The 26,594-nt window shown below is 41.7% G+C and overlaps 1 protein-coding gene across 2 annotated transcripts; it reads left to right on the forward strand.

The window, feature by feature from the left end:
• Positions 1-2,502: 2,502 nt before the first annotated feature.
• LOC133612092 (transmembrane protein 53-A) lies at positions 2,503-24,748 on the forward strand. 2 transcript variants are annotated; one of them, XM_061969261.2, is made up of 4 exons: positions 2,503-2,606; positions 13,451-13,740; positions 16,470-16,716; positions 23,286-24,746. In XM_061969261.2, the coding sequence occupies exons 2-4, from the start codon at positions 13,504-13,506 to the stop codon at positions 23,645-23,647; spliced, it is 846 nt and encodes a 281-aa protein (XP_061825245.1). In that variant the 5' UTR covers positions 2,503-2,606; positions 13,451-13,503; the 3' UTR covers positions 23,648-24,746. The 2 variants fall into 2 exon arrangements, with proteins under 2 accessions (XP_061825245.1, XP_061825244.1); XM_061969260.2 differs by having other exon boundaries at positions 2,551-2,642; positions 23,286-24,748.
• Positions 24,749-26,594: the final 1,846 nt, after the last annotated feature.

The raw sequence follows: 26,594 nt of genomic DNA on the forward strand, positions 1-26,594 counted from the left end.
CTTTCCTTTTAACAACACTCAGTAAACGTTTGGGAACTGAGGAGACACATTTTTTAAGCTTCTCAGGTGGAATTCTTTCCCATTCTTGCTTGATGTACAGCTTAAGTTGTTCAACAGTCCGGGGGTCTCCGTTGTGGTATTTTAGGCTTCATAATGCGCCACACATTTTCAATGGGAGACAGGTCTGGACTACAGGCAGGCCAGTCTAGTACCCGCACTCTTTTACTATGAAGCCACGTTGATGTAACACGTGGCTTGGCATTGTCTTGCTAAAATAAGCAGGGGCGTCCATGGTAACGTTGCTTGGATGACAACATATGTTGCTCCAAAACCTGTATGTACCTTTCAGCATTAATGGCGCCTTCACAGATGTGTGAGTTACCCATGTCTTGGGCACTAATACACCCCCATACCATCACAGTGGCTAGCTATTCAACTTTGCGCCTATAACAATCCGGATGGTTCTTTTCAACGTCCACAGTTTCCAAAAACTATTTTAAATGTGTACTCGTCAGACCACAGAACACTTTTCCACTTTGTATCAGTCCATCTTAGATGAGCTCAGACCCAGCGAAGCTGACGGTGTTTCTGGGTGTTGTTGATAAACGGTTTTCGCCTTGCATAGGAGAGTTTTAACTTGCACTTACAGATGTAGCGACCAACTGTAGTTACTGACAGTGGGTTTCTGAAGTGTTCCTGAGCCCATGTGGTGATATCCCTTACACACTGATGTCGCTTGTTGATGCAGTACAGCCTGAGGGATCGAAGGTCACAGGCTTAGCTGCTTACGTGCAGTGATTTCTCCAGATTCTCTGAACCCTTTGATGATATTACGGACCGTAGATGGTGAAATCCCTAAATTCCTTGCAATAGCTGATTGACAAAGGTTTTTCTTAAACTGTTCAACAATTTGCTCACGCATTTGTTGACAAAGTGGTGACCTTCGCCCCATCCTTGTTTGTGAATGACTGAGCATTTCATGGAATCTACTTTTATACCCAATCATGGCACCCACCTGTTCCCAATTTGCCTGTTCACCTGTGGGATGTTCCAAATAAGTGTTTGATGAGCATTCCTCAACTTTATCAGTATTTATTGGCACCTTTCCTAACGCCTTTGTCACGTGTTGCTGGCATCAAATTCTAAAGTTAATGATTATTTGCAAAGAAAAAAATGTTTATCAGTTTGAGCATCAAATATGTTGTCTTTGTCATTGTATTCCGTTTATATTTACATCTAACACAATTTCCCAACTCATATGGAAACGGGGTTTGTAGAATATTCTTACATGCTATAAGTGACCAGACGTCCGAGATCAAAACTGGGAATATAATCCCAGAGAAGGGGGAAAAAAACGGTCAGCTATTTTTAAGTTGAGGAAACAATATGATTAGGTTATGTATACATGCGTATATCCTACATAAACAATGTATGAATATATTAGATATCTATATATCTATAGACTGTATCTCTGTTGCTGCAGCAGCAGAGAGTTTATTCTGTCTTGACACTTTGTATTGATATTTTCTATTACATTCTTCCCTTAAATGATCATGTTTACAGTGATTGTTTTATATGTATTTTTTATGTATGTCGCTTTGGATAAAAGCGTCTGCCAAATACTTCAACATAAACATATATAAACACCTGAAAGTCTTTATATCAGCTAAAACCACCAGTCTGTTTCACTGGATTCAGAATAAAACCAAATTCTGTCTTACCCAACAATGTTAGTATTTGAATATTGTTACTTGAAGACTTATTCCTGGTTACAATTATACTGTTAAGAAAGTATTGTCTCATACTTTGCCTAAAATGAGAATGCATCATGCAGTGGTAGCTGGTGAATTTTGTTTTAGGTAGAAGGTTTATTTGTGATTTTCACATAGAAATGAAGCCTTTTGGTGTATTCTTACAAAATAATGAAGACAAAATAGAATATTTCATAGGTTTGCAGAGAACTATATTTATACAATATGGTAATATCCTTTTCACAAAATACAACCAATTAATGTTAATGTTAAATCTTACTTGTGAAAAGTAATCCCCCGATGCCTATTTTCAACAGTCCGCTCATTTGAGCAGGAAAACACTGATCACCATCTTTGTTTTCTCCCTGTCAACAGTCAGTTTAGGCTGCTCGCCGGCTCCTCATCACCACTTCAAGATGGCGGCCGAATTTCTCGCGTCACAGCCGCCAATGCTGCATCTACTTATAAGATGTCTATAGATGGATGGAAATCGTCATTACACACACTTCCGTTCTTTGAATACACGCCCACAAACACACCACGTGACCTTGTATACACATTTCTGCTCAAGCAAACACATCTATTAAACATAATTTATTCCATCATCATTATATTTATGATGTATTTATTATTTTTGTAGTTATTATTATCTATATTAATTCATGTATTTTGATTGTTGTGTAATATTTTTCGTTCCACCGCTGTCCAGTAGATGGCAGCAATGCGCCCAATAACGTGTTTGCCAACCGCCAATAAAAGCGGAGAAGAACCCGAAGCACGCTTAAAGGGGAGAAGAAAAGTCACGGTGGTCAACATTCGGAAGGTTATTTGTTGTTTTTGAGGAGTTAAACGTCGGTACGTGGAACCTAAAATTGAGGCGTTGCTGTCAAGGTTTGCAAATGTGACTAAATGTTGATCTTGTGTAACGTAGACACTCGGACGGCTTGATGTTCATTGAGAAGTTAATTGTGACGTCATCTACACGCGAATCTATCTTCCCTGTCTTTCGGCATGACGTCATGTTAATATAGTTAATTGTGACGTCACTTACACGCGAATCTATTACCTGTCTTTCGGCATGACTTGAATGTGAATAAGTGTGAACTAATGGCTGTGAAGAGATGTGAAATTATGTCTATATGTACAATTCCAATTAAGGATAGTATTAATTACCTAGGAATACTCATTACTAAACATCAGAGTTCTATATCGGTCTTGAACTTTACTCCAATTGGAGAAAATAAAATAAAATATTTAACCAATGGCTGCAGAGAGACTTATCCTTAAAAGGCACAACCTTACTCTCCAAAGCAGAAGGTATCTCCAGGCTTACATATGCGGCTATTTCTTTAGATGTCCATCCATCCATTTTCTACCGCTTATTCCCTTTGGGGTCGCGGACTCAGCATCAAGGGTTGGAATTGGGGGTTAAATAACCAAAAATTATTCCCGGGCGCGGCGCCGCTGCTGCCCACTGCTCCCCTCACATCCCAGGGGGTGATCAAGGGATGGGTCAAATGCAGAGGACAAATTTCACCACAGCTCGTGTGTGTGACAATCATTGGTATTTTAACTTAACTTTAACTTTACACATACAAACAGTAGCACACAAAAAAGCACATTTAATAAAAAAAAAACGTTATTATGGTCTTACTTTTATGTAATATTTTGGTTTGGAGGCAATAACCAGGCGAGGTGATGAAGTACGTCTCTTTACTGTAGACTTCAGAACAGACTCAACACACTTGACGTCAGGTGCGCAACACCACGTAAATCGTTGGCCAACCAAAAAGTAACCACAGTACGCTATAGCCAACATTAACCAGGAGATGGCAACAGACAAACATATATCACTCTATTACATCCCCCCCCCCCCCCCCCTTAAGAAATGTAGAAGTTACTCAATAGAAATAAACAACCCAACCAAAAAATGCAGCAGCTCAATAAGAAGCCAAAAAGTGCAAAAACAATAATGTTCGTGTTGGAGGAGTTGTGAATGAATGAAATATGAAATCCGTGCTGCAGTCTGCAGGTGTACCTAATGTTGTGGCCCTGCAGTCATTCACAACTCCTCCAACACGAACATTATTGTTTTTGCACTTTTTGGCTTCTTATTAAATAACTTTTTTAAATAGATTCAATCTTGCACGTGGAAAGTTTAAGTGTGGGCTTTAGTTGATATTACACTCCCGTCAGGGGGTGCATTCTACGGCCGGAGTGCATTCTCTACCACCAGGAGGCGGGATAACTGCGAGCCTCACACAGTGCGTCTTCGCAGCAGTTTTATGATTGATCAGCACAAGAAATACGTTACACACATACAGTTGTTGACAAAATACACTGTACATTATATCATACTTGCCAACCTTGAGACCTCCGATTTCGGGGGGCGTGGTCGGGGGTGGGGCGGGAGGCGTGGATGGGGGCGTGGTTAAGATATATATATATATATATATATATAAGAAATACTTGACTTTCAATGAATTCTAGCTATATATATATATATATATATATATATATATATATATAAATAAAATAAATACTTGAATTTCAGTGTTCATTTATTTACACATATACACACACATAACACTCATCTACTCATTGTTGAGTTAAGGGTTGAATTGTCCATCCTTGTTCTATTTTCTGTCACTATTTCAGAACACACACATACAAATATACATTATAAAATCAATAAGAAAACTGGAGCTCTAATTTGGGAGTCTGAATTAGGATCAGAAGTTCCTATATAAACATTGCGCACTCACGTCGCCATTTTGTATTGATTACTGCAGCTGTGCACTGGATTCATTCACAAATACAAACTACAACTCACAAACACTTTAGAGTTAGGCTCCACCATCAGAATGTGTACTTAAACTCATAAAGATCACATGGATATTATTCAGTGAGTTGATTCACCAAAACTAACCTGTTATACAGGAGGAAAAAGCACACAGGACGTTTCAATTGTTCACAGACTGGTCGCGCTCATCAGAATGACAAGACACTTCCGGTCTGCAGGTGATAGCCTTCAATTGGGCAGAAACGCCCTACTGCCCCCTACTGACCAATGTGAATACTGATAAATGTGTAATGACAGCTCCAAAAACGAATTCAAACCACAAAATAAAATAAATAAATCAACACAAAAATGTGACACATTATGGGTGGGTCACATATGCATGTACAGTAGATGGCAGTATTGTCCTGTTTAAAAGTGTCACAACATTGCTGTTTACGGCAGACGGTAGACGCTGTTGTTGTGTGTTGTCAACACGTCACTCAGGTCCGCCTGAATTTCGGGAGTTTTTCGGGAGGAAATTTGTCCCGGGAGGTTTTCGGGAGAGGCGCTGAATTTCGGGAGTCTCCCGGAAAATCCGGGAGGGTTGGCAAGTATGCATTATATACCTCAGCTAACTAAACTATGGAAATGTATAATATAATTCATATAGCAATACGGTCTCACTGCACAGCAGGCCAGCAGTTAGCCGAGTCCGCAATCCATGGTGAGGCACTGAGTGACGTGCCTCAACTGGCTGCTGTTCACCGCACCGTCTCTTCTCAGTATTTGAACGGCAAATGTGAAAATTCTGCGATTTTGAATAAAAATAATCTAAAACTGGTGAAGTTAAATGGAAAATAACTTTATAGTATAATCACTGGATACATTTAACAATTTAATTAATTTTTTTTCTTTTTACATTTTTTTTCTTTCCATGATGGCAGGTGAGGCCCCGCCTGCCTCTAGTGACTGCACGTCACTGATATATATATATATATATATGTATATATAATGTATATCTCCCCACCCCCTGGGGACCCCTGAATTAAACTTTTATTTATATATATATATATATATATATATATATATATATATATATATATATATATACCCCCACCCCCTGGGTACCCCTGAATTAAACTTTAAGTCACAGCCTATCTACGATTGAACAATAAACATAATAAAGCATAAATAAAAACTCTTCTATGTTAAAGTTAAAGTTAAAGTACCAATGATTGTCACACACACACTAGGTGTGGCGAAATTATTCTCTGCATTTGACCCATCACCCTTGATCACCCCCTGGGAGGTGAGGGGAGCAGTGGGCAGCAGCGGTGGCTGCGCCCGGGAATCATTTTGGTGATTTAACCCCCAATTCCAACCCTTGATGCTGAGTGCCAAGCAGGGAGGTAATGGGTCCCATTTTTATAGTCTTTGGTATGACTCGGCCGGGGTTTGAACTCCCAACCTACCGATCTCAGGACGGACACTCTAACCACTAGGCCACTGAGTAGGTGTACCAACTACCTCCTTTATCATTTCCACAATCTTTTTCACACAACTATATCTATGTGCAGTGTCTCACGCAGCATTTTAAGTGCGGTTACCAATAGTTTATTTTACTCCTGCGTGTTTTACGTTGGTTCGAGGGGGAGGAGTCACAACCCTGCTTTATCATGTACCGCTTGCTTGGTATACACTTGCTCGCCCCTGTATAAACGATTTACTTGCCTCACAGAATTGATATCGCCACATCCAGTGGACACGTTTAGAAAAACGGTTTCTTTAAGTTAAAAATGCAGCTCAATTTTACACTTGAGTCATCTCGCTAGCCGGATTGAACCTGTTCTAGGGCCTGATCCGGCCCGCGGGCCGCATGTTTGACATTCCTGCTTTCGACGGTTCTGCTACTAGTGGTACGCCAAAGAATCACTTGATTAAAGGGGAACATTATCACAATTTCAGAATGGTTAAAACCATTAAAAATCAGTTCCCAGTGGCTTATTATATTTTTCGAAGTTTTTTTCAAAATTTTACCCATCACGCAATATCCCTAAAAAAAAAACTTCAAAGTGCCTGATTTTAACCATCGTTGTATACACCCGTCCATTTTCCTGTGACGTCACATAGTGATGCCAATACAAACAAACATGGCGGATAGAACAGCAAGCTATAGCGACATTAGCTCGGATTCAGACTCGGATTTCAGCGGCTTAAGCGATTCAACAGATTACGCATGTATTGAAACAGATGGTTGTAGTGTGGAGGCAGGTAGCGAAAACGAAATTGAAGAAGAAACTGAAGCTATTGAGCCATATCGGTTTGAACCGTATGCAAGCGAAACCGACGAAAACGACACGACAGCCAGCGACACGGGAGAAAGCGAGGACGAATTCGGCGATCGCCTTCTAACTAACGATTGGTATGTGTTTGTTTGGCATTAAAGGAAACTAACAACTATGAACTAGGTTTACAGCATATGAAATACATTTGGCAACAACATGCACTTTGAGAGTGCAGACAGCCCAATTTTCATCAATTAATATATTCTGTAGACATACCCTCATGTCAGCAGGCCAGGGAAGCTAGGGTCGATATTCTTCTCTTGATCATCTTCGGTGGCATAAGGGACGGTGTGAGCCAAGACATCCAGGGGGTTTAGCTCGCTCGTCTGCGGGAACAAACTGCCGCCATTGCTTGCCGTGCTACCGAGGGCCTTTGTCCCTGAATTGCTCACACACTCCGGCAGATTCAATGGGGGTCTGGCGGCAGATTTCTTTGACTTCATCGTTGGAAATGCATTTGCTTTGAGTGTCGCAGGATATCCACACATTCTTGCCATCTCTGTCGTAGCATAGCTTTCGTCGGTAAAGTGTGCGGAACAAACGTCCAATTTCTTGCCACTTTCGCATCTTTGGGCCACTGGTGCAACTTGAATCCGTCCCTGTTCGTGTTGTTACACCCTCCGACAACACACCGACGAGGCATGATGTCTCCAAGGTACGGAAAACAGTCGAAAAAACGGAAAATAACAGAGCTGATTTGACTCGGTGTTTGAGAAAATGGCGGATTGCTTCCCGATGACGTCATCGCTCCGAGAGCGAATAATAGAAAGGCGTTTAATTCGCCAAAATTCACCAATTTAGAGTTCGGAAATCGGTTATAAAAATATATGGTCTTTTTTCTACAACATCAAGGTATATATTGACGCTTACATAGGTCTGGTGATAATGTTCCCCTTTAAAGTACAGTGTTTTATTTGTTACAGAGGCCAAAAACATTAAAAATACTTGTTAAATAAAACCTCTGCCTTGTTTTTAATGAATACTCAGGCCTACTATGCTATTGTTGTTTATTGTTGGTCATTGTGGTTGTACTGGATCTTGGTGAGAAAAGTTTGAGAGGCACTGCTGTAGACGCTTTAATTACATGCTGCCTTTAGACCAACTCATGTTTATGACTGAACGCTACCTTTTTATGAAACCATTCACAAAATTACATTCTGGAAGTCCGTGTGGTTTACTCTGGCAAAACAGGAAGCGGGTCAAAGTACAAAACCCACGCTTCAACTTTCAAGCGAGAGGCCAATTGGGAGTCTCTACAATATCTGCTAACACAATTGTGATGACACTATGTTAATGCTGTTTCTATTCTCTCCTCATTACATTCAGTGCATTTTCTTTATTTTCATGACTATTTACATTGTAGATAGTCATAACATGTTGAGTTATGTACTTAACAAAAAAAGTGAAACCACTGAAAACACGTTTTATATTTTAGTTTCTTCAAAATAGCCACCTTTTACTCAGATTACTGCTTTGCACACTCTCGTCATTCTCTCCATGAGCTTCGCGCACACCTGTGAAGTGAAAACCATTTCAGGTGACCACCTCTTGAAGCTCGAGAGAATGCCAAGAGTGTGCGAAAAAGTTATCAGAACAAAGGGTGGTTATTTTGAAGAAACTAGAATATAAAAGATGCTTTCACCTTTTTTTGTTAAGCACATAACTCCACATGTGTTCATTCATAGCTTTGATGCCTTCAGTGACAATCTACACTGTAAATTGGCTGGGTGATATATCGATATACTCGATATATCGCGGGTTTGAAAATGACTATATGGTGATATTTTGTCATGTCTTTGTGATCATGTTTTGTTTAGTTATGTCCTGTTGGTTTTTGGACTCTTTTTTTTTTTTTTCTGTTTACGCTCCATTGTTTTGGTCACCATGGTTACTTATTAGTTTCACCTGTCACTTGTTTGGATTCACGCACCTGTTGCGAATCATGTCACTGTTATTTAAAGGCCTACTGAAATGCGATTTTCTTATTTAAACGGGGATAGCAGGTCCATTCTATGTGTCATACTTGATCATTTCGCGATATTGCCATATTTTTGCTGAAAGGATTTAGAGAACGTCGACGATAAAGTTCGCAACTTTTGGTCGCTGATAAAAAAGCCTTGCCTGTACCGGAAGTAGCAGACGAGTAGCGTGACGTCACAGGTTGTGGAGCTCCTCACATCTGCACATTGTTTACAATCATGGCCACCAGCAGCGAGAGCGATTCGGACCGAGAAAGCGACGATTTCCCCATTAATTTGAGCGAGGATGAAAAATTTGTGGATGAGGAAAGTGAGAGTGAAGGACTAGAGGGCAGTGGGAGCAATTCAGATAGGGAAGATGCTGTGAGAGGCGGGTGGGACCTGATATTCAGCTGGGAATGACTAAAACAGTAAATAAACACAAGACATATATATACTCTATTAGCCACAACACAAACAGGCTTATAATTAATATGCCACAAATTAATCCCGCATAACAAACACCTCCCCCCTCCCGTCCATATAACCCGCCAATACAACTCAAACACCTGCACAACACACTCAATCCCACAGCCCAAAGTACCGTTCACCTCCCCAAAGTTCATACAGCACATATGTTTCCCCAAAGTCCCCAAAGTTACGTACGTGACATACACATAGCGGCAAGCACGTACGGGCAAGTGATCAAATGTTTGGAAGCCGCAGCTGCGTACTCACGGTACCGCGTCTGCTTATTCAACTCAAAGTCCTCCTGGTAAAAGTCTCTGTTGTCCCAGTTCTCCACAGGCCAATGGTAAAGCTTGACTGTCATCTTCCGGGAATGTAAACAATGAAACACCGGCTGTTTTTGTGTTGCTGCAGCCGCCCCCAATACACCGCTTCCCACCTACAGCTTTCTTCTTTGCTGTCTCCATTGTTCATTGAACAAATTGCAAAAGATTCACCAACACAGATGTCCAGAATACTGTGGAATTTTGCGATAAAAACAGACGACTTAATAGCTGGCCACCATGCTGTCCCAAAATGTCCTCCACAATCCGTGACGTCACGCGCTGACGTCATCATACCGAGACGTTTTCAGCAGGGTATTTCGCGCAAAATTTAAAATTGCACTTTAGTAAGCTAACCCGGCCGTATTGGCATGTGTTGCAATGTTAAGATGTCATCATTGATATATAAACTATCAGACTGCGTGGTCGGTAGTAGTGGGTTTCAGTAAGCCTTTAAGCCTGTCATTTTCTGTTGGTCGTCCTGGCGACATTATCTGCTGTTATCTCTGTTCATGCTCGTTTCATGCCATAGATTCCTGCTCTGCCAAGTAAGTTTTTGTTATTAATGCCACAGTTAGTGACTTTTGTTTCATGTCCATAGTTTCTGCCCAAGTTCTAGTTTGTTTATACGCTAAATTTGTACCTACGCCTTGTGCGCGCCTTCTGTTTGTTCCTTTTGTTAGTGTTGAAATAAATCATGTCCTTACCTTCACGCCATGTCCAATCCAATTTCCTTGCATCTCGGGAAAACAAACCCCGCCACGTCGTGACATATTCGAGTATATGTTCTCACGCAGTTGCTTTTAGCTGCGGGCATTACCCTACAGGCGTTTCTCACTCTTTCTTGTCTCTCCTTCTCACAGAGACATAAACAAGCGCACCTTCTTACATACGTCACGCGTGCAACGTCACACGCCCTCCCCGAGCAGAGAGGTAGCTAAATGGGTAACATTAGCTGTGATGCTAACGGTGAGGTGCGAGTGGTAATACGAGAGAAAGAAGGTGCGAATCTGGTAACGAATGGAGGAAGAATTAATTCCCAAGAAAAACAGCACAGGGTCCATCGTCTGGCGGTGGTTTGGCTTCAAGCGGGAAGATGTTGAACAGACAACCGTAATATGTCAAGTATGCGGCAAAAGCGTTGCTACAAAAAGTAGCAGCACTGCTAACATGTAGCATCATTTGAAAAGTCACCCGCTAGAGAATGAAGAGTGCTTGAAACTGCATGTCAACATCTCCGTTCGGTGCCACACCCACAAAATGCCAAAGCAACAATTTCCAGATCAACACCGTATGAAAAAAAAAAATCGACAACAGAAGGAGATAACGTCGTTTACCATGAATTGATTTACGTGCACCCCGACTTAAAGAAGTTGAAAAACTTATTCGGGTGTTACCAATAGTGGTCCGGAATATGTACTGTACTGTGCAATCTACTAATAAAAGTTTCAATCAATCAGTCCGCAGGAACCTACCACATAGCGAAGGACATACGCTATTTGATTTCCTATTATGCAGCTAATTTTTATTTGACACTTATTGAAATATCTTGTGTGACATCATGCACAAAAGTGCACTTTATTTGTTTTAAACTATTGTAGTGGCGTTCTGTACAAAAAGTGCACTTTAATTTAGTTTTGTTTTGATATGTCATCTTAGTGACATCATGCACTAATAGCTTGTTTTAAAATGTCTCTGACAATCTTGCACTTTCTGTTTTGAAATGACATGAATGTTTGTGCCACTGCTTAATAACTGTTTAATAAATACAGTTTTGCTAAATTGACTTAGTTGTGATTTCCCTCTCTGCATGAAAGTTTAAAAGTAGCATATATTAATGCAGTATGAAGAAGAATGTTTTAATGTAGACACATAGAATCATCATACTGCTGTGATTATATGCATCAAGTGTTCATTCAAGGCAAAATATCCAGATATATATCGTGTATCGTGACATGGCCCTAAAATATCGAGATATTAATAAAAGGCCATATCGCCCAGCCCTAGGGATGATGTTTGATAAGAAATTATCGAGTTCGAGCCCATTATCGAATCCTCTTATCGAACCGATTCCTTATCGAATCCAGATAGGTTGTTGTATATGGAAAAAAACACAATAATTGGTTTAACAAAAGCTCACTTTTATTTTATAAGAAAAAAATAAAATAAATAAATAAATATTGACTGTCACCCGCCTAAAAAAAATATTAAAAAAAATATTGACTGTTGTTACCCAAAGTATATTAAGTGGGATTTTTCAGAAAAACAAATATATACAGTAACACAAAAACAACCTGTCTCTGTGATCACTATAGGTGTATAAATAATAATAAAGTGTTAAATAAAATCAGTCCCTTGGGCACAAAACTGAAAATAATACAGCTCTCCAAAAAGTGCACTTCTGCTGCTATTGGAACATACTAACTACACACACTATGACACTAAGAACACTACAGTCATCATTTAGCAATTCTTCCCCCCTTACATGAGAGCGAAGCCTGGCAATAATTGCATATTGCCTGTTCTGCCCTCACTATACGTGTTGAGGTTATACAGCTTGGCAGACAGCTAACAAACAATCCAAAGCAGATTAATCCATTTAGGCTCTTTATTGTTGTTGATCTTGCTTTGTCATTTCCTATCTTTACTTTTGTCTTGCACTGGACTGTTGTTGTTGTTGTTTTTTAAACTGAAATACACATTTCAGTTTTAAACTGAAATACTCAGTAGGCCTTTAAGCCTGTCATTTTCTGTTGGTCGTCCTGGCGACATTATCTGCTGTTATCTCTGTTCATGCTCGTTTCATGCCATAGATTCCTGCTCTGCCAAGTAAGTTTTTGTTATTAATGCCACAGTTAGTGACTTTTGTTTCATGTCCATAGTTTCTGCACAAGTTCTAGTTTGTTTATACGCTAAGTTTGTACCTACGCCTTGTGCGCGCATTCTGTTTGTTCCTTTTGTTAGTGTTGAAATAAATCATGTCCTTACCTTCACGCCATGTCCGATCCAATTTCCTTGCATCTCGGGAAAACAAACCCCGCCATAGTCCACGTCGTGACATATTCGAGTATATGTTCTCACGCAGTATAAGCTATGTGATTCAATTAACATACTGAAATGTAATACACAATATGTAAATATTAGCTTCACACAAATATACAGTATTATAATCAAACAAATACTTCTGAGTGTTGAAACTATTTTGATGGTGGAAATGTACGACTGGAAGCCATTTTAAATCCTCAAAACATCCATTGAAACAGTGCACAAAAATCGTTTTTCAATAAACATCGTAGTATCAAACTTAACCACTTTCCGCCTTAATATTGAGTTACATAAACAAGTTAAACAGTTTACTTACAGACTTATCTTTTCCAAGGCTTGTAAGTGCTAACTCAACTTGTCTACTTCTCAATTGTCTCAACCCGGAAGTGCCCAAACTAATGACGCGTAGTATTTTCATATCGCCACAAGGTGTCAGTAAGAGTCTACAATCAAATGGGCATAACATTGCCGGTACCACAGGGCATTTCCTGTACGTGGGAAGGGATTCGAATAAAGAACCAACTCTTTTTCTTTACTATAGTGGCCTCGATAACGGGAACCGGTTCTCAAAAAGGGATTCGAGTCCATGGTATCGGTTCTTTTCTTATCGAACAACCAATTTAGAACATCATCCCTACCCAGCCCTACTGTAAATAGTCATGAAAATAAAGAAAACGCATTGAATGAGGAGAAGGTGTGTCCAAACTTCTGGCTTGTACAGTATATATCATTTGGTGTTCACAAAAATTAAATAATTTGACTTTTTTCTCTCCTGCAGACTGGATCTGGGTCTGCGGTAAACTAATCCGGGGTCCGTGGACAGCAGTAGGGATGTTGGCGAGAAACGTTCTGAGCAGAAGTTTCTCCTCCCACCAGCTAAGTAAAAATATCACCTTCTACATGAGCCAGGAGGCCCCTGGCTCGCCAGCGGGTCCCAGGCAAGCCTGTGACCAACATAAGCCTCTAACGCTCATGCTGCCATGGATGGGAGCACGTCCCCAAGCTGTGGCCAAGTACTATGAGATCTACCTGCGCACCGGCTTTGACGTGCTGGTTGTGGAGAGCGAGGTAAGGGTAAATGTCGGACAGTGTTAGGCCCAACCCCGATACACCCACTCACCCACTACCACTACAGCAGGGATGTCAAACTGGCTTTCATTGAGGGCCACATGGCAGTTATGGCTGCCATCAGAGGGCCGCTTGTAATCAATCAATCAATCACCTTATAGCCAATGTAATAGCCAATAATGTATGAATATGCCTCTGGATTTCATTATTAATTATATAAAGTTTTAAGTGGACTGTCGATTTTACAGTAAGACTTTGACATTGTATTAAATGATTCATGATGTATGGTTGCAATTTTGACATGTGCTTTAAGACAAACACAATCATTACTGAACATTGAAAACAAGGCTAAAAGTACACAGATAAGACAAGTAGCATGTAAAACACACATTGTTAAAGATAAAACACAAATGAAAAAGTGTGAATTTGTTACGAATTTCAGTCAATTCACTTGCATTATTTTACACTACGTGGGCAGTTTAAACTGCTCTAACAATTTTCAACAAGCCAACCAGCGTGTCTTATATCTACTGTATATGTGCACAGGGGAAAATTGTTAACTATATTATCTGCCACGCGTTAAACTCCTTGAGCAGGTATAATTGTTTTTTATTTAAATGTTTACCTACATTTGAAGCAACGGTACAATGTACAATATACATTGTACATTTTACATTGTAGATTGTCACTGAAGGCATCACAACTATGAATGAACACATGTGGAGTTATGTACTTAACAAAAAAAGGTGAAATGACTGAAAACATGTTTTATATTCTAGTTTCTTCAAAATAACCACCCTTTGCTCTGATTTCTGCTTTGTACACTCTTGGCATTCAAGCACACCTGTGAAGTGAAAACCATTTCAGGTCATTTCACCTTTTTTTGTTAAGTACATAACCCCACATGTGTTCATTCATAGTTTTGATGCCTTCAGTGACAATCCACAATGTAAATAGTCATGAAAATAAAGAAAACACATTGAAATGAGAAGGTGTGTCCAAACTTTTGGCCTGTACTGTATGTATCACATGCTTTATTCCACCAGTCCCGTAGTTACATGTCGGGTTTAAGCACCGAACTATCTATTAAACAGAACAAGAAGCAAGGAATCAGGCAGAGACAGAGTTAAATTTTGCTCATGGGGAGAACGCATGGAGCTGCACACTCAGTTACAGTCTCACCCTACGCTCTGAGGAACAGCCCACCCGCTCCTCTTTTTATTCAGTTTAGGAGTTCCCTCGTTGCATGTCAGGTTTAAGCACCGAACTATCTATTAAACAGAACAAGAAGCAAGGAATCAGGCAGAGACAGAGTAAAATTTTGCTCATGGGGAGAACGCATGGAGCTGCACACTCAGTTACAGTCTCACCCTACGCTCTGAGGAACAGCCCACGCGCTCCTCTTTTTATTCAGTTTAGGAGTTCCCTAGTTACATGTCAGGTTTAAGCACCGAACTATCTATTAAACAGAACAAGAAGCAAGGAATCAGGCAGAGACAGAGTTAAATTTTGCTCATGGGGAGAACGCATGGAGCTGCACACTCAGTTACAGTCTCACCCTACGCTCTGAGGAACAGCCCACGCGTTCCTCTTTTTATTCAGTTTAGGAGTTCCCTAGTTACATGTCAGGTTTAAGCACCAAACTATCTATTAAGCAGAACAAGAAGCAAGGAATCAGGCAGAGACAGAGTTCAAATTTGCTAATGAGGAGAACGCATGGAGCTGCACACTCAGTTACAGTCTCACCCTACGCTCTGAGGAACAGCCCACGCGCTCCTCTTTTTATTCAGTCTAGGAGTTCTCTAGTTACATGCTGAGGCTGCTTCTAAAGGGAGGGGTCACAAATTATGCAAGCAGCTCAGTACGCACAATACGTGAATATTCAGAACAGAATGTGCTGTGGGCCTTGTGATTGCGCCCTGTCTCTGCTTTGTCTGCCTGCTGTTGATATGCCTTATCTTCGTTGAGGTGCTGATACTTGGGGAAAATGTGATTCATTTTTTCTGCCATGGAGGCGGGGGTTGGTAACTTAGAGCAGTGGCTCGGTACCTTGGAAGCATTGGATTGTCAATCAGGTTGTTGGCTGCAGTCAAGTATCTGTGGTGACCCATTTTATATGTGGCGGACTGGCCCAAATAAATAAATAAATGCGGGGTTAAAAGTTAAAGTACCAATGATTGTCACACACACCACGTGTGGCGAAATTATCCTCTGCATTTCACCAATCACCCTTGATCACCCCCTGGGAGTTGAGGGGAGCAGTGAGCAGCAGCGGTGGCCGCGCCCGAAATCATTTTTGGTGATTTAACCCCCAATTCCAACCCTTGATGCTGAGTTCCAAGCAGGGAGGTAATGTCTCCCATTTTTAATAGTCTTTGGTATGACTCAGCCAGGGTTTGAACTCACAACCTACCCATCTCAGGGCGTACACTCTAACCAACACTGCCAACCAACGTCTGGAAATAAGTTTCCATGTGAGTGTGAATGTTGTCTGTCTATTTGTGTTGGCCCTGCGATGAAGTGGCGACTTGTCCAGGGTGTACCCCGCCTACCGCCCGGATCCAGCTGAGATAGGCTCCAGCACCCCCCGCGACCCCGAACGGGACAATCGGTAGAAAATGGATGAATGTATAAAATAGTTATTGAAGTGCAGGCTTTCATATCTGTATTCTTTGTTCTTCAAAAGACTCAGTACAGTCAACTTTTAAGCTGTTTTTGTCAATTTCAAGATGCAAGCCTTCCTGTGGCCTCGCTTGAGTTTAGAGCGCGGAAAGAAGTTGCTGGAAGTGCTGCAGAGCGATCGCTTTGTGTCCCGGCCGCTGCTCGTCCACGCCTTCTCCATCGGCGGTTTCACATTTTCCCAGCTGCTGGTTCTGGTGTCCGAGGATCCGCAGAAATACCAGACTCTCACAGGGAGGATCAAGGGTCAGATCTACGACAGCCTGGTGGCCGGGTCCGTGGAGACTATGGCTTCAGGTCAGTGCAAAAGGAACTCCTTTGCTTCTCAGTACCGGCAGAACTCATGCAGCCCCAGACCATGACTGTAGGCAAGACACACTTACCTTGCTACTTATCCTACTTTCCAGGCTATCATTTTAGAAGAACTAAATGTTTTTACATATATTGGCTTCGGACTTGGAGAAGGCATTCGATCGTGTGGGGAGTGCTCAGAGAGTATGGGGTATCGGACTGTCTGATTGTGGCGGTCCGCTCCCTGTACGATCAGTGTCAGAGCTTGGTCCGCATCGCCGGCAGTAAGTCGGACACGTTTCCAGTGAGGGTTTGACTCCGCCAAGGCTGCCCTTTGTCACCGATTCTGTTCATAACTTTTATGGACAGAATTTCTAGGCGCAGTCAAGGCGTTGAGGGGATCCGGTTTGGTGGCTGCAGGATTAGGTCTCTGCTTTTTGCAGATGATGTGGTCCTGATGGCTTCATCTGGCCAGGATCTTCAGCTCTCGCTGGATCGGTTCGCAGCCGAGTGTGAAGGGACTGGGATGAGCATCAGCACCTCCAAGTCGGAAAAGGGTGGAGTGCCATCTCCGGGTTGGGGAGGAGACCCTGCCCCAAGTGGAGGAGTTCAAGTACCTCAGAGTCTTGTTCACGAGTGAGGAAAGAGTGGATCGTGAGATCGACAGGCGGATCGGTGCGGCGTCTTCAGTAATGCGGACGCTGTATCGATCCGTTGTGGTGAAGAAGGAGCTGAGCCGGAAGGCAAAGCTCTCAATTTACCGGTCGATCTACGTTCCCATCCTCACCTATGGTCATGAGCTTTGGGTTATGACCGAAAGGACAAGATCACGGGTACAAGCGGCCGAAATGAGTTTCCTCCGCCGGGTGGCGGGGCTCTCCCTTAGAGATAGGGTGAGAAGCTCCGCCATCCGGGAGGAGCTCAAAGTAAGGCCGCTGCTCCTCATCGAGAGGAGCCAGATGAGGTGGTTTGGGCATCTGGTCAGGATGCCATTCGAACGCCTCCCTAGGGAGGTGTTTCGGGCACGTCCGACCGGTAGGAGGCCACGGGGAAGACCCAGGACACGTTGGGAAGACTATGTCTCCCGGCTGGCCTGGGAACGCCTCGGATCCCCCGGGAGGAGCTGGATGAAGTGGCTGGGGAGAAGGAAGTCTGGGCTTCCCTGTTTAGGCTGCTGCCCCCGCGACCCGACCTCGGATAAGCAGAAGAAGATTGATGGATGGATGGATGGGCTTCGGGCTGGAAACTAAATCACTACATAGGAGAGATGTCCGATAATGGCTTTTTTGCCGATATTCCGATATTATCCAACTCTTAATTACCGATTCCGATATCAACCGATACCGATATATACAGTCGTGGAATTAACACATTATTATGCCTAATTTTGTTGTGATGCTCTGCTGAATGCGTTAAACAATGTAACAAGGTTTTCCAAAATAAATCAATTCCAAGTTATGGAAAAAAACAACAACATGGCACTGCCATATTTATTATTGAAGTCACAAAGTGCATTATTTCTATAACATGCCTCAGAACAGCAGCTTGGAATTTGGGACATGCTCTTCCTGAGAGAGCATGAGGAGGTTGAGGTGGGCGGGGTTGTGGGGGTAGGGAGTAGCGGGGGGGTGTATATTGTAGCGTCCCGGAAGAGTTAGTGCTGCAAGGGGTTCTGGGTATTTGTTCTGTTGTGTTTATGTTGTGTTACGGTGCGAATGTTCTCCCGAAATGTGTTTGTCATTCTTGTTTGGTGTGGGTTCACAGTGTGGCGCATATTTGTAACAATGTTAAAGTTGTTTATACGGCCACCCTCAGTGTAACCTGTATGGCTGTTGACCAAGTATGCATGCATTCACTTGTGTGTGTGAAAAGTCGTAGATATTATGTGATTGGACCGGCACGCAAAGGCAGTGCCTTTAAGTTTTATTGGCGCTCTGTACTTCTCCCTACGTCCGTGTACCACTCCGTACAGCGGCGTTTTAAAAAGTCATACATTTTGCTTTTTGAAACAGATACCGTTAATTTCCGATATTGCATTTTAAAGCATTTATCGGCCGATAATATCGGACAGCTCTACTACATAGGTTTTTGATATTCATCAATATCAATAATTATTGCCAGCAACTCGAGGGCTCCAGGTTCGATCCCTGCTTCCGCCATCCTGGTCGCTCTCATTGTGTCCGTGGTCAAGATACTCCACCCGCCTGCTCCCAGTGCCCTTAGATAATGGCTTTTACAATATAAAGCGCTTTGAGTTACGAGAGAAAAGCGCTATATAAATATAATTCACTTCAACCTAATTATAATTATTGATCATTCTTAAGACTTATTTAAGCTTGCCAATAAATACAGTAAAACTGACCAAGAGTACATTTTATCAGCGGAGAGAGTGTCTGTTACCCAGGTAGGATGAGTGTGGCGAAGGCGGGGGTGTCAAACATCCGGCCCGCGAACAGGTTTTATGCGGCCCGCGAACAGGTTTTACACGGCCCGTGGGATAAGTTTGCCAAGTATAAAAATTAGCTGAAATTTTTGAATGAAAAACTGCTGTTCTAAATGTGTCCACTAGATGTCCCAATAGCAATTCTTTGTAGATTATGCTACATATGTAAAAAAACAACAACAAAAAACTAGAGTTGTCCGATAATATCGGACTGCCGATATTATCGGCCGATAAATGCTTTAAAATGTAATATCGGAAATTATCGGTATCGGTTTCAAAAAGTAAAATGTATGACTTTTTAAAACGCCGCCGTGTACACGGACGTAGGGAGAAGTACAGAGTGCCAATAAACCTTAAAGGCACTGCCTTTGCATGCCGGCCCAGTCACATAATATCTACGGCTTTTCACACACACACAAGTGAATGCACCCCATACTTGGTCAACAGCCATACAGGTCACACTGAAGGTGGCCGTATAAACAAGTTTAACACTGTTAGAAATATGCGCCATACTGTGAACCCACACCAAACAAGAATGACAAACACATTTCGGGAGAACGTCCGCACCGTAACACAACATAAACAGAACAGAACAAATACCCAGAAACCCTTGCAGCACTAACTCTTCCGGGACGCTACAATATACACCCCCCGCTACCCCCTACCCCCCACCTCAACCCCGCCCACCTCAACCTCCTCATGCTAAGCATGTTAAAAAAAATAATGCACTTTGTGACTTCAATAATAAATATGGCAGTGCCATGTTCGCATTTTTTTCCATAACTTGAGTTGATTTATTTTGGAAAACCTTGTTACATTGTTTAATGCATCCAGCGGGGCATCACAACTAAATTAGGCATAACAATGTGTTGATTCCACGACTGTATATATCGGTATCGGTTGATATCGGAATCTGTAATTAAGAGTTGGACAATATCGGAATATCGGATATCGGCAAAAAAGCCATTATCGGACATCTCTACTTTTCATCATTGTGTTGAAAACACTTGGAAGAGACACATTTTTGCAACAGATTCTCAAAAACATTAAAGCGCTGTCGTGCAGATGATCTTTTACTAGCTCTTTTTGCAGCTGACTCCAAAAAAAACCCAGCAAAGCTCTGCTGTAATGCTCATGAAATCGAGACAAAAATCCAACGTCTACTGTGGAGGACGCTGGTTCAGGCCAAAAGTTTGGACAAACCTTCTCATTCAATGTGTTTTCTTTATTTTCATGACCTATTTACATTGTAGATTGTCACATCAAAACTATGAATGAACCAGTGACGTGCGGTGAGGTTGATGGCTGGTGAGGCACTGACTTCATCACAGTCAGATTTACAAACATATGAACCCTAAAGAGTATCTTATTCACCATTTGATTGGCAGCAGTTAACGGGTTATGTTTAAAAGCTCATACCAGCATTTTCCCCTGCTTGGCACTCAGCATCAAGGGTTGGAATTGGGGGTTAAATCACCAAAAATTATTCCCGGGCGCGGCGCCGCTGCTGCCCACTGCTCCCCTCACCTCCCAGTGGGTGATCAAGGGGATGGGTCAAATGCAGAGGACAAATTTCATTACACCTAGTGTGTGTGTGACAATCATTGGTACTTTAACTTAACTTTAACTTTACACATACAAACTGTAGCACACAAAAAAGCACATTTAATAAAAAAAAAACGTTATTATGGTCTTACCTTTACTTATAAATAAAGTCCATTCGCCGCTGTTGTGCTGGATTAATGAACCCCCTGAGGGGTGTGTTATATCAACTAAAGCCCTCACTTAAACTTTCCACGTGCAAGATTGAATCTATTTAAAAAAGTGTAACCGAGGGTTTATAAATGTCGCCTATACTGTATGAAACTACAAAATAACAAACACGGAGGCTCCAGTTTACACGAGGACCACTTTATTTACTTTCTTTCAAAAACCTCCGCTCCACTACAACACGTCATCACTTTCGCTCTTGGCGCCTTCAAAATAAGAGCTCAAGGCATATACTGTATAACAGCGCATAACAGGAACTTAACATCACAAAGAGGAAAGCCCATAAAAATAGGTTACAAAAGTTATTTAATAAGAAGCCAAAAAGTGCAAAAACAATAATGTTCGTGTTGGAGGAGTTGTGAATTAGATACACCTGCAGTCTGCAGGTGTACCTAATGTTGTGGCCCTGCAGTCATTCTCAACTCCTCCAACACGAACATTATTGTTTTTGCACTTTTTGGCTTCTTATGAAATAACTTTTTTAAATAGATTCAATCTCGCACATGGAAAGTTTAAGTGTGGGCTTTAGTTGATATAACAATTCTACGGCGGGGGTGCAGGAGGCGGGGCTACTGGAGCCTCAGCCAGTGCGTCTTTTGCAGCCGTTTTATGACCGCTCAGCACAAGAAATACGTTACACACATACAGTTGTTGACAAAATACACTGTACATTATATACCTCAGCTAACGAAACTATGGAAATGTATAATATAGTTCATATAGCAATACAGTCTCACTGCACAGCAGGCCAGCAGTTAGCCGAGTCCGGAATCCATGTTGAGGCACTGATTGACGTGCCTCAACTGGCTGCTGTTCACCGCACTGTCTCTTCTCAGTATTTGAACGGCAAATGTGAAAATTCAGCGATTTTGAATAAAAATAATCTAAAACTGGTGAAGTTAAATGGAAAATAACTTTATAGTATAATCACTGCATACTAGAGATGCGCGGATAGGCAATTATTTCATCCGCAACCGCATCACAAAAGTCGTCAACCATCCGCATCCACCCGGACTAACATTTAATCAAAACCGCACCCGCCCGCACCCGCCCGTTGTTATATATCTAATATAGACGATGCAAGGCATTAGTGAGGTTATAAAGCTTTTGCCTGTTAAAGAAAGGAGACTGATCCAATGTAGCAGAGACATTCAATGCGTGCCACGCTGTCACGGCCCAGACGCACACTAGTGGGCAATCATCTGGGAGCCGCGCTGAGCGCACCTCCAAGCGCGCTCGCGCCACTCAAACTGCTGCAGGCAGCTGCGTTCTATCTTGTTTTAACATCCTGTGGCACTCTTCTGGGATCACGGCGGACGAAACTGCTCATGCTCAGGGTGTTTGTGGAGGTTCGGGGTTTTGCACAAATGTGATGCACCATGTTAGATGTCCCGGTTTTGTGACTGTCGTAGACATAAACAGCGTCGCAGCTCTTGCAAATCACGTAGCCAGCATTACTATCATCCTGATTTACAACCTCATAAAAACGAGTCCACGCTGAACTTTTTTGGCCTTTTTTTCCCCTGGCCCTGGTCTTTAGTATTCCCTTTTTTAGTTTGTCGCGTACCACGTTTGCTGCCGGCGTTGCCATCTCTTTTTTTTTTTCTTCTTCTGTTGTGGCATATGCTGCAGGTGCCTGCTCGTTTTTCGTATGTGGGTAACAACATTTAACTATGTATATATATTTCCGAATTGGTTTAACTGCCACCCGCCTGAATCTATTTAAAATCTGATTTTTTTTTATTTCAACCGCCCGACCCGACCCGCGGATAAAATCTTTTTTTTTTTTATTTCAACCGCCCGACCCGCGGATAATCCGCAGACTCCGCGGTTGTGTCCGCAAACCGCACATCTCTACTGCATACATATAACAATTATTTTTTTTTCTTTTTACATTTTTTTTCTTTCCATGATGGCAGGTGAGGCCCTGCCTCACCTGCCTCTAGTGACTGCACGTCACTGAAATGAACACATGTGGAGTTATGTACTTACGGAAAACATGTTTTATATTCTAGTTTCTTCAAAATAGCCACCCTTTGCTCTTTTTCGCACACTCTTGGCATTCTCTCGATGAACTTCAGGATTGTTTTCACTTCACAGGCGTCATAGTTTTGATGCCTTCAGTGACAATCTACAATGTAAATAGTCATGAAAACGCATTGAAATGAGAAGGTGTGTGCAAACTTGTGGCTTGTACTGTACAAAATAAGAATAATAGTGAATGGAGAAGTCCGGCCCTCTGGTCCTTAATTGTTATTAAGTATATCCAAGTTTAATTTTGATGGTATTGTCTCTTGAGAAGATATATTCAGATTGTTTTTGTGAAAGCTGAATCTTGGGTTGTCCATCCTCCTCTGCTCAGGTGTGGCCAAGATGGTGTTTCCTCAGTGGGACACGGCAGTGAAACAAGTCAGCCTGCTTTACTTCAACGCGTTCAAGCGCCAAACGACAGACTACTACAACCGAAGCGTGGAGGTGTTTTGGAACTCTCCCGTCACCGCCCCCGCACTCTTTTTCTACTGCGACAACGACCCGCTGAGCGACACGCGCGCCATGGAGGAAGTGATCAGTTTTTGGCGGGAGCGCGGCGTGGACTTAACCGTGAAGAAATGGGAGCGTTCCAAACACGCCGGCCACCTGAAGACCCACCCGCAAGAGTACCTGGAGACTTTGGGCTCGTTCGTCCAGTCACTCCATATCGTTCCTCTGAAGGCCAAGATGTAGCAATGCAGCATTTGTAGACCTTAAAAACATGTTTATTTGCCGTCTAACTTGAAGTTAACTTCTCAGGTGTGTTGTACTACTTACAATAGAAGGTCTATTTATTTCTAATTCAGTTGCATGAGAGAAAATAGGCTAATTCCTAAGATTGTGGATGGACAGGGCTTTTTTTTCTAGCCATTTAATTTATATTTTGTCATAATTGTCACTCAAATGATCATACTCTATTAATTCACTATATACAAACCCCGTTTCCATATGAGAAATTGTGTTAGATGTAAATATAAACGGAATACAATGATTTGCAAATCATTTTAAACCTATATTCAACATTTTTTTTTTTTGCAAATAATCATTAACTTTAGAATTTGATGCCAGCAACACGTGACAAAGAAGTTGGGAAAGGTGGCAATAAATACTGATAAAGTTGAGGAATGCTCATCAAACACTTATTTGGAACATCCCCCAGGTGTGCAGGCAAATTGGGGAAAGGTGGGTGCCATGTTTGGGTATAAAAACAGCTTCCCAAAAAATGCTCAGTCTTTCACAAGAAAGGATGGGGCGAGGTACACCCCTTTGTCCACAACTGCGTGAGAAAATAGTCAAACAGTTTAAGAACAAAGTTTTTCAAAGTGCAATTGCAAGAAATTTAGGGATTTCAACATCTACGGTCCATAATATCATCAAAAGGTTCAGAGAATCTGGAGAAATCACTCCACGTAAGCGGCATGACCGGAAACGTGACCTTCGATCCCTCAGACGGCACTGTATCAAAAACCGACATCAATCTCTAAAGGATATCACCACATGGGCTCAGGAACACTTCAGAAAACCACTGTCACTAAATACAGTTTGTCGCTACATCTGTAAGTGCAAGTTAAAGCTCTACTATGCAAAGCCAAAGCCATTTATCAACAACATCCAGAAACGCCGCCAAATTGTTTTTGGAAATATTCGACATCGTGTCATCCGGACCAAAGGGGAAGCGAACCATCCAAACTGTTATCGACGCAAAGTTGAAAAGCCAGCATCTGTGATGGTATGGGGGTGCATTAGTGCCCAAGGCATGGGTAACTTACACATCTGTGAAGGCACCATTAATGCTGAAAGGTACATACAGGTTTTGGAACAACATATGCTGCCATCTAAGCGCCGTCTTTTTGCTTATTTCAGCAAGACAATGTCAAGCCACATTCAGCACGTGTTATAACAGCGTGGCTTCGTAAAAAAAGAGTGCGGGTACTTTCCTGGCCCCGCCTGCAGTCCAGACCTGTCTCCCATCGAAAATGTGTGGCGCATTATGAAGCGTAAAATACAACTGCGGAGACCCCGGACTGTTGAACGACTGAAGCTCTACATAAAACAAGAATGGGAAAGGATTCCACTTTCAAAGCTTCAACTATTAGTTTCCTCAGTTCCCAATCATTTATTGAGTGTTGTGAAAAGAAAAAATGATGTAACACAGTGGTGAACATGCCCTTTCCCAACTACTTTGGCACGTGTTGCAGCCATAAAATTCTAAGTTAATTATTATTTGCAAAAAAAAAATTAAGTTTATGAGTTTGAACATCAAAAATCTTGTCTTTGTAGTGCATTCAATTGAATATGGGTTGAAAAGGATTTGCAAATCATTGTATTCCGTTTATATTTACATCCAACATAATTTCCCAACTCCTATGGAAACGGGGTTTGTAGTCGCTGTCCAGTGAAAAGCATTTGTGAGGGGTTTTTTTTTATTTTCCATCGAAATGTTTCAGCTTTTGGGTAAAATCAGAAATGCTGCATGATATGCAGACAAATGCTTTTAATTGGACATTGTAGCGGCGTTTTTGTGTGTCAACGATACTTCAAGTTGTCTTGCTTTCATGCTACAAGCACAACAACATTGACAATAAGACTATAATTAATAAGCAATTATTATTAGTATCAGAGTGGAGGCCACTATAAACAAAATAAGTTTGCCTGGATTTTGGGGTTGGGTTTCATCTCAGTAACCAAAAAGCAACACATTGCACATAAATGTTTATTTATTTTCTTGCATCACTAATGCATTTTGCTGTGAAACACACTTTTACATCAATGAACTGCCTTTCATATGTTCCCCAAATATAGTTGTGCTCATAAGTTTACATACCCTGGGAGAATGTATGATTTCTTGGCTATTCTTCAGAGAATATGAATGATAACGCAACAACCTTTCTTCCAATCATGCTTAATGGTTGTGTGAAGCTATTTATTGGCAAACAACTGTGTTTACTCTTTTTAAACCAAAATGACAAAAGAAAGTACCCAAATGACCCTGATCAAAAGTTTACATACCCCTGTTTCAAGATGCACAATAAGGAGGCACTTGAAGAAAAATGGGCTGCATGGTCGAGTCGCCAAAAAGTTCAATTTTGGTCTCATCACTCCAAATTACTTTGTTCCAGAAGTTTTGAGGCTTGTCTCTGTGCTGTTTGGCGTAATGTAAGCGGGATACTTTGTGACATTTGCGCAGAAATGGCTTTCTTCTGGCGACTCGGCTATGCAGCCCATTTTTCTTCAAGTCCCTCCTTATTGTGCATCTTGAAACAGCCACACCACAATTTTTCAGAGAGTTCTGTATTTCAGCTGAAGTTATTTGTGGATTTTTCTTTGCATCTCGAACAATTTTCCTGGCAGTTGTGGCTGAAATCTTTGCTGGTCTACCTGAATCCCTCATTTTCCACTTTTTAATCAGCGTTTGAACACTGCTGATTGGCATTCTCAATTCCTTGGATATCTTTTTATACCCCTTTCCTGTTTTATGCAGTTCAATTACCCTTTCTCGCAGATCCTTTGACAATTATTTTGCCTTCCCCATGACTCAGAATCCAGAAACATCTGTGCAGCACTGGATGAAAGATGCAATGGTCTGTCAGAAGCCTAGAAACTCACTGACCTTTTATACACACACATTAATTACCAACAA

Source organism: Nerophis lumbriciformis, linkage group LG10 (genome assembly GCF_033978685.3).
Source record: "Nerophis lumbriciformis linkage group LG10, RoL_Nlum_v2.1, whole genome shotgun sequence".
NCBI lineage: Eukaryota > Metazoa > Chordata > Actinopteri > Syngnathiformes > Syngnathidae > Nerophis > Nerophis lumbriciformis.